This window comes from Azolla caroliniana, unplaced genomic scaffold (assembly GCF_043228905.1).
Source record: "Azolla caroliniana isolate FFs.n. ecotype wild unplaced genomic scaffold, voAzoCaro1.0.p SCAF_12, whole genome shotgun sequence".
Taxonomy (NCBI): domain Eukaryota; kingdom Viridiplantae; phylum Streptophyta; class Polypodiopsida; order Salviniales; family Salviniaceae; genus Azolla; species Azolla caroliniana.
In genome coordinates this window covers 7,306,947-7,320,271 of record NW_028230447.1, presented here as the reverse complement: position 1 = coordinate 7,320,271, position 13,325 = coordinate 7,306,947, and the positions used below count along the sequence as shown (strand labels likewise).

General features: G+C 35.2%; 1 protein-coding gene across 2 annotated transcripts; it reads right to left on the bottom strand.

Moving 5' to 3' along the window:
• Positions 1–733: 733 nt before the first annotated feature.
• LOC147856991 (general transcription and DNA repair factor IIH subunit TFB1-1-like) lies at positions 734–12,500 on the bottom strand. 2 transcript variants are annotated; one of them, XM_087328563.1, is made up of 21 exons: positions 12,362–12,500; positions 12,114–12,249; positions 11,266–11,344; positions 9,938–10,011; positions 9,214–9,274; positions 8,823–8,973; positions 8,467–8,542; positions 8,290–8,382; positions 8,168–8,212; positions 5,997–6,053; positions 5,573–5,728; positions 5,367–5,432; positions 3,847–3,970; positions 3,116–3,175; positions 2,820–2,947; positions 2,529–2,723; positions 2,203–2,316; positions 2,063–2,140; positions 1,850–1,897; positions 1,503–1,571; positions 734–1,110 (listed from the first exon to the last, which is right to left on the bottom strand). In XM_087328563.1, exons 2-21 carry the CDS (start codon positions 12,192–12,194, stop codon positions 1,009–1,011), a joined length of 1,857 nt encoding a protein of 618 aa, XP_087184689.1. In that variant the 5' UTR covers positions 12,195–12,249; positions 12,362–12,500; the 3' UTR covers positions 734–1,008. The 2 variants fall into 2 exon arrangements, with proteins under 2 accessions (XP_087184689.1, XP_087184690.1); XM_087328564.1 differs by having other exon boundaries at positions 12,114–12,272; positions 12,362–12,498.
• Positions 12,501–13,325: the final 825 nt, after the last annotated feature.

Sequence of the window (13,325 nt, the reverse complement as noted above, 5' to 3'; positions counted from 1 at the left end):
AACCTCGAGAAGTGAAGAAAGATCACTTGATCCACCAACGTAAAGCAATTGAGCAAGAAACTTGGTCAAATTGGTATGGCATTCAAGCGGGAACAAATGGTTTTCAAGGTGAATAACAAGCAATCCATTTGAACATCAAACTTGAAAAGATTCATCACTTCTATTTGGCACATAGGAGCTCAATAATTTTAGATTTAAAAATTTTACTTCATCTAACACAAGGACGGGAGTATGTGAAACCTTTAGATAGTCTATCCACAAGTATCCAAGCAAAGAGTGCCCAACTTGCTCATAGATTCACTACCAAAAGTGGAGATTATCAACATGATACTCCCTCATTTCCCAAGATGTTTCCCTGCCATGATTGATGAATTAAGATGTGTTGTTTGTTGTCTTCATATGAGTATGATCGTTTCATCTACCTTGTTGGAATGACTAGCATACTTTCTAGTAGTTCAGCATATAAAGTTAAAGGTACAACGAAACATGCTTTACCTTGAATACAAATCATGGCAGCTTCTCAAGTCTCCCAAAACATCTTCCCCCCCTCAAGGCCATTTTTGCTGGATTGTGAAAAACAATTTCAATGTTGCAAAACCATACTTTTTAGGGGCAAATCTTACTGCCCATAACAATGCTAAGGTCACATACGCAAACATAGCCATCAATTAATAGACAGTGGAAAGCCGATATATCAATTATTCTACAATACCTTAATGTGATGCCCCAACAGTTATCAAAATAGAGCAATCCCGACACTTATTATGCCAAAGAAATGAATATAAATGCATCATCATCCAAATCATTAGTATACCTTTACTATTTATTTTTTGAGAAAAAAAAGGTTCAGATGCATATATGTTCTTGATGGGATTTCACAGTATCATCTCAAAATTATTGTACACAAGCATATGTTACATGCTCTAGACACTCACTAGCTCTCAATTTCCAGAAGTATTACAAATGTGGATATTACTCTTTTTCAGCTCTTTATATAGGATCGATGAGCTACCCTGGAGCAGGTACACCGTTTGTAGAATACACCGTTTGGAAACCTTTCACAATTCTTTTCTCATCATTTTCCCAGCATGAAAAGGCAGCATCGAGTGCCTGAAAAAGTGGTTTAAGACAATTTCGTAATGATTCATTAATAGGTTAGGGGGAATTGGTAAACATATTAGTAATCTCACAGGGAACAACTTCCTCTTTTCCCTATAGTTGGTTCATTCAAGACACATAACCATTCATCAGCCATTATCAGTCCAGGTGAAAGTCCATTTCCCATTCCCAACCTTTGTTTCATTGTCACCATGCTCCAACATATTCCCTAGATGCTAAGGAATCCCTTTCACATTGTGCTGCAAAGGGTATTTTCGTAAATTTCCAATGTTCGAAAAGATAACGGTATTTTAAGGTTTTCCCATTTCTTACTATATCACATGAACAGAGTACTGAAGCAGAACTTTCAATTTTCAACAATTAGTCTGGGAATTTTTCTTTACCTGGATGATTGGCTGGACTAATTGCGATAGATGATGTCGATATTCTGGCTTTGCACCTTGCTTTAATGTCTACATTAACCAAATAACATTATTAATATTAGCTAAAACCAAACACAAAAGTGCAAGGAATGTAAACAGATAACTTGTGTAAGCATACACCTAGCATCATTTTCTTTTACTACTGTACAATAAATACAATCTATAAGCAAAAATGGAACAAACTCTGAACAGTTGATACAAAACACTGAAACCATTTCACGCTAGTCCAAAATTTTTGTAGATTGACTGTATGGAGCATTCAATTTATGAATGTTGGTGTGTCACGTATTTAAGCCAAGAAGTCATACTTGCAATTTCCCATGAATGTCAACCAATGCATCTTTAATTCGTGAAGCCTGCAAACAAAGATGTGCTTTAAAATATATTTCTTCATGTGTCTGAAGGAAACATATATACACTATTAAACTTGCAAAATGTGGAGAAACATTCTGGAGATAATAGCACGCTGCAATACCAAGTATATAATATTATAGATCTCTATGAGATGTCCACTACAGTACCTTCTCCTTGTAAACGACTGATGTGAGAGGATGCGCAGCCCAAAAGTGTCTCAAGAGTTCATGGCTAACTGCTGATAGCTGTCATAAAAATATGAGTCTAACAATTGTTGTGTGCATGCAAAACACAGATTCGTGTTCACCTGAAGCAATTCATCTTGTGTGCTTCGTGGAAGGCTATTAAGAATGTTCTTTTCAGCAGTTTTTCCCACTTGAAACTTCCGGTTCGATATGTACTGTGTGAGCTCGTTAAGAACCTAAGATAGAACCCTCAACAAAGAGGAATGTTTTTTAGTCCACAAAACATCTACAGGAATATTACGTTACAATTCAGCATATCAAGAGAAAATAGGCCAGAAAGAAAGTTAATATATATTAAATTCTCTGAGAGGCCATACAGGTTAGATCATACAAGATAAGAAAACATATAGCTAAGTTATTGCTTTTAGAGAAAACAAGAGACAACTACCCTTGCTGCTACATCTGGAACAACAGCCGCATCAATTGAAATCTTTGCACGAAGCTCTTCACATTGTTGGGAGAAAGCAGAAAGAACTTCATCTGGATGTGTTAGTATGGATGCTGATGACAACTTTGTTCCTGCATCTAAAGACCCTATTTCGGTAACATTGGGGCGTTGCGAATCAAAGTAACTCCGGGGATCCTGAAAGATAGGATTATAATGCCATAGAAAAAATGAACCAATAAAGAATAGGATGAGAACTTCCGTTAGCTTCCACAAGAGATAGGTTCTTCCTACCTGAATACAGAGAGGTATATATGGAGGCGCTCGTGGTCCCTCCAAATCATCAACTTTGGTCATTTCATGTACTCTTTCTGATCGTTTTTGCATAAGCGTTCCCTCATCTTCCTTAGGGGGCATACCACCTACAGGAAGACCAATGACCAAGCATCACACATAGTACTAGGAGATAGGTCATTTGGGAAGAAGACATTTACACAAACTAGTAAAAACTTGAAAAACAAGCAAGGAAATGAATCTTGAACAAGGAAATGATTATGAAATATAGACCAGCAAAAACTAAAGAAAAATACCTTCCTTCGCAACCAAAAGAGCATGTGCAACAGTGGTTGTATCACGTAAACCCTCAACATCTGCACAATCCATACCAGATAAGGGTTTAGGGTTTAGAATTAAGGCTAAAGGTTTAGCTTAAATATGTAGAAAAAAAAAGATTGCATTGGAGAATAGAACAATACTAATAGCTTCCAGCCATACATTGTGAATGAATTCCAATCAAGCAGTCACCAAATGAATTGAAACTAATTTCCACGTGACACAAGAGAAGTGCAAACACAGGCATGCCTAAGCAACCACTGTTTTAACAAGCAGAAGAATAGTAGGTTCTTATAAAGTGAACAGAGACTGGATTTTCATTTCTGACTCCGGGAACACATTGTAAAAAATCACATGGAAAGTACCTAGCCACCTTATTAACAATCTTTCAATTTTCAGACAATCACCATAACAGACGTATGACCTAACCCAGCAATATTTTCCATCACTCAAATCCTTTAATTAATTTGATATACAGTTAAACAAGTACACTTCATTAGGAGCCAAAAATATTGAAACATGATGCACGTCATATAGTTTGATTGCTTGAGCAAAACCTTGAATTCAGGTTTAAAGAGTTACAAAAACCATAAAAAAATCACCCTTTCAAAAGCACATATGCATAAACCTATTATGTATCAGTTTCATCTTAACTTTATCAAATCATCCTGACATAACACTTCAAAAAAGCATATATAAAGAAACAAACCTAGAACACGACCGTCAAGCACAACTGATGCATGTCTATTAATATCATGCACCAGCATCCTCTTTATTTGTGTTGCATCATCAACTACATTTTCCTTGCTTCCATCTCGGAATATACCATGCCCCTGGGAAACATATTAGGAATTCTTCCTATTATCCATAAAAAAACTACCTTCACCTTAAAACTTCATTTACCAGTTAAAATTGGCAATTGAGGTGAAAATATCACAAGGTAAAAATGTACAAACACAATAATACTGAATCATCAATCAGTAAAACATTGGAACCTCTGGCATAGGCATGCATGCACTAAAAATAATACGACAATACTCTTGCTTTGTTGAGCTCGACTAACATTTACAAGAGTAGTCAAAAATGAGCTGGCCAAATCCATTTATAAAAAGCATTGTATCAATATTATACAATATAGAGTAATCCTAAAGTCTTAGAAGAAGTATTAGCTAGTCAAATACCTCTATTCTTTCTTTCTGAAGCTACTAGCACTTCATGGAGAAGTGGCAGTGCATCATCATACCTAACCCCAAAGGTTAATATTATACAATATAAATATTACTAATGAGCATTACAACAATATTATACAATATAGAGTAATCTTAAAGTCTTCGAAGAAGTATTAGCTAGTTGTAAACCTCCATTCTTTCTTTATGAAGCTAATTGCACTTCATGTAGAAGTGGCGGTGCACCATCATATCCAACCCCAAAGATTAAACTTCTGTGCTATCTCTAGTTTCTTAAGACCTTCCCCCTCACTCCAAACTTGATACCTTGAGTGGAGGACTTACCAATTGATGATCTTACTATGGCAAAATGAATCTTTTGGAGGGTTCTCACAAGCAAAATAACACCCAAAAGATGGTTTGGTTTCCTTTTCTGACCTTTGAATGAGTTGGTATATTGCCAGACAAGTTCAGATAGAACTCACTGTAAGCATTGTGACTTGAATTCATAAAGATCACATAAGATTGGATTGAGGAATCCATCAGCTAGGCATTTTTTTTTATCAATTCTCTCATAAATATATGGGGAGGAAAATCACTACATGAAAGAATTACTGAAATACATTTGTAACAGCAGCAGCCAATGTGTGTTAATGACATTGAATACTGCATGACTATTCTAAGGGATGTCATGACAAGACCGACGGTGTACTCTCATCAAATAAGCAAGGATTGCACAAAACTAATTCTGAAAGAAAACCCTCTCTGCTGCCGGAAAACTGGATATTCTCACACATTTTTGTTGTTTCTTGAAAAGTGGTGCTTGCTTCTTTGCTGTATCAGAATATTGTTTTCCTTGAAAGGATAGTAAAAATTTAGGGTTCATACATGTTAAACATTAAACTGCAAAATAAATGGAAAGAGAAGTTGAAAGGATCAGCACAGCAGAGTACTGTCCTCAAAAAGATGGTAAAAAACCATATTTCCATTTGATTTAAACATTAAATAGCAAAATAAATGGCAAGAAAAGTAGAAAGAATCAACTGAGGGCTCAGCAAAATACAGGTTGTGATAAATAATCGTCAGCAACGTCCGCAGTCATATCAACAGTTGGATCCACCTTTCTGATCTGCAAAACCAAAATAATTACATTACATATAAGATCAAGAAAAGTGGTTCTCAAAGAAAAAGATTTTGAGAAAGATCCCAGTACTCTGATGTGAAAGATATGAGACAGAGAAGAAATTTTCATGAAAACATCCCGCTGACCTTCTTTTTGGTTTCACTTGCAATTATGTCATCATCTTTCAAAAAGATTGCAAGCTGCTCATCTGCTTCAGCCTCCGCCGCAACAGCTGCTTGTATATGCGTCCGATGTATCAGGTCTGCTCGACAATATTTCGTCCAAAATTCCACTTCAGTCATCTAAAAACCCAAAAAGTAGAATAATTCAAAAAACTGAGTTTGGGAAACAATGAGTAACTTCAAAGAAATAAGGAATTATCCCTGTTCTAAGATATATAAACAAAGTCCCAAATAGTTGGAATCTTCAATATGCAGAAAATAAAAAAACTGTAATTAAATTTTCACAATGGAACCTCAAATCTATTCTACAACGAACACTCTTTTCCATACCTAAAAAGCCAGACACAATCTTCAAAGCATATCCATATGACTTCAGTGAATAATTTACCTTTGATGGAACATTTGAAAGAAACGCTCTATGTACTGCCGGCTTTTCTGCAAATATCTGTGCATGTATATAAGGTAGAAATTAAAAACACATAAACGGACCTAAGGGTAAAAGCCTTGATATAACTATTAACCTAGGCCATCAATTGTAATTATAAGAATTTTTTTAATATAGTTATAAGATTTCCAATGGAAAACGTTCACTGATTTATCAAAACCCTTATCTTCTTTTTGTAGCACTCATAGACAGAACCCTTCACTTGTATTAGACCAACTCCTTTCAGAACAGTCATTCAAGCATTGTGTCCAAGATCATTATATCGCACATAAACAGATTGATATCTTGATTCAGGACCTGCTCATATTAGACAGTATTGAAATTTGTCCTAATCTTCACATCATACTTCTGGTATAAATAGAGAAATTCCCAGAAAATACATGAGATAATTGACAGTGGATGAATCTGTGCTGACTGCCTTGTAGCTATGAATACAAAGCACATGCTTGAATCTCAAACACAATACATGCAACCCACTCGTACAAACTATACAAGCTTCTATAGAGCAAAAAGCAGGTTCCCTTATGGCACAGCAGCAGCATGGCCAAGAATCACCTGAGTTGAGACATCTCCTTATCTTTTGTTCTTCATTCATGGTGTTCTTGTGATGAAAACTATCATTAGTGGTAATGCTGTTCTCTCTTCTTCTCACAAAGATCACAGTTCATTTCTTTTTCATATAATAGCATTTGCTTACTAGATTACTTTGTTCGTATAGCTCAGCTCACAGAGCTTTGATCAGATATCAAATGATACCATGATTGTAACAAGTATGGGTCTCATATAGCCATCAGCCCTAGTTCTGCTTGAGCCGAAATGAACCATTAAGCCACAGCTAAATGGCTTATCAGTTTCAAAATGCTAGCTCAGTTTGGTTTTTTTAAGTTTCACTCTTTCTTCCAGTTCTGCTTGGTTCAGTTTGCCTTAAAGCTATAGGGTTCAAGTTAGTTCAGCTCCAAACTAAAATGGTTTAGCAGTTTCTAGCCTGATTCCACTTGCCTTAATGGTTTCATACAGTTCATCTATTAGACTTTTAGTTTTTGGAATTTCCACAAATGGAATCTTAGAATAACCTAATGTGTCATAACCTAATGTGTCAATACCTGATGACTTTCACAAAGCATATGAAGATTTAAGTATAACTTTGGAGGATTTGGCTACGAAATTTCAGAGATTAGATTTTATTTTAAGTGATAATCATGGTAGAAACTTTGAAAAAACAAACATTAATTTAGGTTTGGATGTGCTCAAGTTTGTATTTTGCTTCAGTGCTAAAATGTGCAGAATTCTCTTTGCTTCATGAATAGCTACATTTCACTTCACTCATTCATGTGATTATGAGAAAGTTTCTGTTTTTTTCCTAAGTTCATGTTAAATTGAATACATGCACATATGTTTACTTTCAGTTTAATGGTTTATGGGTTCCAGGTTTGCTCTAATGGTTTAATCATTTAATAGTTTCGAGTTTGGTTTAATGGCTTAATGGATTCATCACTCAAACAGTTTGGTTTATGTTCCTTTTTATATTCATTTCTTTTGTTCAAGTTTTAGTATAGACTAAACAGTTTGACTAAAACACTTCCAGTTTAAATGGTTTGACAACTTAACTTGGCTCAGGTAAGTTCATATTAATGCTAAAAAAATGGTTCAGTTTGAAATGGTTAAATTCAGCTCCAGTCAAGCCGAACAGAACCAAACCAGACCAGCCTGATAGATAGTCTTGTTGGCCACCATAGCCTTCTTTAGAGATGTTTAATATAATATTTCTTTCTCCTCTAGACTTTTTTCTATCCTACATTTGGAAGCCCGAATACACTCACAATCTTCATGGAGAAAAATCATCCATGACAGAAACCTTGGCAATAATTTGGGTAGAGCTGCTCCATACATTCCCTCTAATCTAGGGGCAACTCTCTTTCTCTTTGACTAACAGGGGCTACTTGTAGAGTGACACTATAGCCCACGTCTGGCTTCTTATGTATAATAGACTCATGGTATAGAGTTATGGGAAACTTATCCATGATAGAATTTGAAAACTAGTACTTTTAATAAAACTTTATGCCCATTTTAGGGCTCCATAATCAGTGCTACTTTGCAAGTGTGATATTATTTACCTGGTGGATGATATCTGACGTCAAATTGAAGGTTACTTTGTTCGTCTGCATGGTAAAAATCAAGATGTTACTAATCTTAAAGAATGCATAGAAGGATGCTATGTTTTCACAGAGTAACTTACTCGACCATCGTGGATAGGTCGGACATCTGTGAGCATTGCACTCTTCAAACCCACTCTTTGTTTCTGGAACTTTAATGCATCTTCATCATGTGTCTGAGTACAACAACTGCGGTTAGTAAGCTTTAATGGTAATCCCATGTTCACAGTTATCTGTTGCATCAAAGATAAGGGGAGCACCTTTCTTGCAGCCCAAAAATCAGCCTCAGAAATAACTCCATTTATAACAAGTTGTTGATGTAGTTTCTGCAGTTCCCTAGATCACCTCTAAAAAGTCAATGTTTTTCTATACAAAATAGTCACTCACTTTAATATCCCATCACAAATGGATTTCATAGCTATAGGAAAAGGTGAAGTAGAAATATTCTCTTTTGATATTCTATCATCAAAACCAAGTAATTCATTTTGATAACCTCTGCACTAGTACATTCATTATTAAACAAGTCAAAATGTGTGGCCATTAATTAGCATACAATTAAAGAAATAAGATTTTATCATGTATAAATAATAAAGTACAAACTAGAGCAGCAGTTTACATGTCCTCACTCAAAAGTTTCATCCTTCTATCCATTTCTTTGCGATTAAGTTGTTCTGTAGGAAATGCAGGTTCTGCAAGTGAAGGTTTTGATTGCCCTTCTGATGGTAGTTTGGATCCACCCTCCAGTTGATATTTCTGCAAAATTTTTGCTGCATAACAGCCCCTATGAGTTCTCAGTAACAAAGATGACAAGAGCTCAATTACACAAAGAAAATTAAAAGTTCTACCTGCAAAAAAACACCTTCAACGAGACTAAATTATAGTGCAATCTAACGAGACTAGAGTAAATTGAGTTTTCTTCCTTTTCATGATGTAACCTTTCTTTCATTCATCCTCTATTAAAACATTATACACCACCTCCTACATCCCAAGAGTGAGATAAGTTATACCGACAAGATTGCGACATTCATCTCGGTCCGCAAAGTTATTGAACTCAAAAAGATATCCTTCCTGCACATTTCAAGAAAATTATTATTAAAACCTACTTAGAAAATTTTATAAAAAATGATTATATGCTTGCTAAGGAGACTGCAATCCTAGCTTCAGGATGATCAGACAATTAGAAAAAAAATCATTCCCTCCCAACTCTAACCCTTGTTCAAGTTGGTTGTTTCAAGTGACATTGAAATTCTACTTGCCAACTATCTCAAGACAAAGGAGCTATTAGATACAACAAAAGAGAGAGTTTGGGAAACATATAGGTGGATTAGCAGCGGCAAGACTTTGAATGCACCAAACTTGTGTTAGTTAGTGGAAGTTTAACATGTTAATTTCACCACAAAGAGTAGGTGAATACAACCAATTGATGTAGCAGTTAGAAAGCATTCCAACATCCAAGCGATTCCATCAATTCATATCATGAAGGTAATGTTTTTCCTTAACCTCTTTGCATTCAAATATCAAAATAGTAAGTGTCTGCCTTAAGTATTGATTAACATAAGAGAGGAACAACTATACCATAGCTTAGGGATGTTATAGCAGGAAAAGGAAAGAGCTTAGTAACATTTCTTGACATAACGTTTTACAATCATAACATCATTCTTCCCATTTGCCAGTATCTTGTAAACAAAAAATCGTAATAAGATTGCAGTTAAGATTCAAATTTCAATTTACCTTCATCTCCTCATCCTTCCCCATATTTAATAGAGCCTTTTTAAATTTGGGATTCTCTTTATTGGCTCGAAGACCTGCATATTAACAACTCACTTATAACCATACATACTTTGCATTTTTCAGATGGCAGAGGAGTACCCATCCAAGTAAGGAACATTGTTTTCCATCATTCAAATATTGGGTTATTAGACTGTGCTTAAAAACACCCAAATTTTTAGAAGCATATTAAAACCTTTAGAACTAATGAAATTTCTGAGGTATATGTCAGGTTGTGCAGCTTTTATTGGTTCTAGGACATTGAAAATTGAGATAGCTAAAAAATCATAGCACAGAGAGATGCTAGTGTTGATGTTTGGTTATGAAAATGTCAGCAATGTGGTAGTAGGATGACCTTAACTAGCCCCTCTTGAACATCATGCTCTGATAGTTTGTTTTACTAACTTACACAATTAATGAATGATGGGTTCCAAATGAAATGTTTCTAGGTAAAGCTGCGAGATTTGACACACCCAGGACTGAGGACTCCAGTCAAACACCAGATTTGAAAGCACTTGTGTGGCATCCTGTTCAGGTGAACCTAGTTGATTGTCATTCAGCTTGATCGCCCTCAGATGCACGGTTCTTTCCAATATAAGCAAAGATTGCATCGATGGATCCAGAGCTCCATTCTGTATAAGCAAACACACTCAACTAGGCACCTTACGAAGAAGGATATTGATGTCAATCTATAGAGGCCTACATAGGACTCTGGCGAAAGCATACTTCGTGTCACTTGCATACTCAGTACCAAGAATTAGAAGTGGCAGACTCTAACCAACGGATGTATTACGGTCAAGCATTTCTTCAATTATCCAAGGGCAGGCCAGCTAGGAACAGCGTCTTTCCTTTATTGTTCTTATCATCAGACAGTGGTTTGGATCAGACAGGTCCCTACATATTATTCGATCTCGATTTTGTTTAATCTGTGATGAACAAATAGATTTCCTAGTAAGCATGTGATTTTTCAATTTATCTATAGTATCTCCAGCTGAATCTCAACCAATTCTGTTCCTTCTCTTAGAGAAGAATCAATCCATCTAGTAATTAGTTTATTCAAAAGATGCACCACTGAATTCCAGTGACTCTTTGAAGTGATATATATGGAGACCCAATTGTTCCAAGTAAACCCACAGAACATCCATGGCTGTAAATGAATCTAAGTATGAATAGACAAATCTTAAGTATAAATACATGTGAATTATTTTGATTCAGAGGACATTTTGTCCTTTGGAAGATGTTAACAAATAAAGTTTCATCTCATTTGTTTCATTTCCCTCACTCTCTCTCACCTTTAATGGCTTGGAACTGCACATCAAGATGTGATGCCACATTTGGATCATTTGATTTCCATTGAAATTTATTATCATTCTGCAAAAAAAAGAACAGATTAATGTCTCCTCCCCAATCACACACTATCCAGATTGAAGGCACTAAGATGCCCAGTTACCAAGTCACATTGCCATAAAAAGATATTACAATTATAATTACCATCTGAGCCTATATATAATTAGCTTCTTCAATCCACCTTGACTCCAACTTACATTTCTCTATTTCCAACTAAACTAGATAAGGGATGCGATAGGAACAGAGGCCTTGATACTCTAGAGGCACTAAAAATCATTTTGATGATATCACATTATTTGAGTCAGCCTGTTGAAATACTTGAAAAGTATAAGCAAAATAGTAATGTTTATAAGAGCCCCAATCATCAATATATAGTTTTCACCCCGTCCATTTCCTATTTTCATATATCAATCAGGACATGAACATCATTATATTATACATTAGCCTCTTGGACTGATTCAGCCCTTAATAAAGGTCATTATCTCCCACTATCACAGGTGCTTCCCTCGCTTCAGAGACCTCTCCGTTCTGGATCAACCTATGCTAGAGATATTTCGAAGACAAAAGCTACAACATATCTGACTTGAGAATCAAACAGTGCCGATAACACGTTTCTTTAGTCTCTTTTTATCTTATTATTTTTATGCTTACTTAGTAACATTTATTTTATTTTGATTTGTTGTTCTCAAAGACAAGACAACACTTAAGATGCAATATCTTGTTTGGCCCATTTTGACCTCTTAAAAGACGTTAATATATCTTTCTTTCTCTCTTTCTTGGTGAAGTTACTCACCAACATCAGAACACCAGGAAAACCAGGGCTTTTTGGAGTCGTTAAGAATTTAGCTCTAACTGTCATCATAACATTGTCCATGACTGTGCGTGCCTGAGAGCTGATTTTTCAAGGTGTATGGAGCTCAATATGGAATCTGCCACACAACGGAATCATTTACTTCACAAAATAGACATTCTGGAATACATCAAATTCAGATTCATGAATGAAAGTTAAATCCACAAATACATGCACACACACACACACACCTGTGGTGCAAATGAGTTGAACTATTCAACATTCTTCTTTGTTTTTTGTACACCATTTGTTCAACTCCTCATCTCTCCCATGTTCAAGAAAATCTAGTATTTCATCTCTTACACATGCTGAAAGTACAAATCCGGGAAAAAAACGAGATTACATTACATATACATGATGCACGCTGCCTTTTCAAGCTTCCTGCAAATGGTATGATTGGTGAACTTCTAAAATAACCATAGCTTAATATATATAGTGGCTTACATATACTTTTTTTTTCCTAATATAGTTCACATTTTCTTGATGTATCAACTTTACAAATACCTTTGAAACTTGGGGTAAATCATCTTAAAACTTGTGAATATGTTATTTTTGTCACCAATATCTGAAAGTGTACTAATGTGACAAATCAATGTAATCTTTTGATACCAATTCAAAGATTTTAAATCGTGACTAAACCAGAAAAAATTCCAATATCAATGGAAACAATAATAGAACCTCTGATGATGTGGAATATGACATAATTCGATAGTTGTGTGGGTGAATCGTACATCCATTGCTAGTTTAGCACACATTGATATAATTATGAGACAAATCAATGGTAAAATAAAGGGTTTTTTTCCACTCTCTGATCTAACTTATACAGTATGCATCAAGACACTTCAGACTATATTCATAGTCCTCTGTAGGCTGAACTTATGTTCTTCTTTGCGCTAAACTTATGTTCATCTTTGTGCTAAATTTAAGCTCTTCTTTATATTAAATAGAAACTATATAAGATTGGGTAATCACATTCGTGAGAATGAATGTGGATTTATTATAGAAAAAATAACCATTGTTCGCCAAACAAAAATCTACCAAAAAAGCAAAGATTTTTATCTTTATTCTCTTATTTGGTAGAAAAAAGAAATATATATATATATATATATGCGCAAAAAAAACAAAAAAACATATGCAAAAAAACTGTTGGTCGCC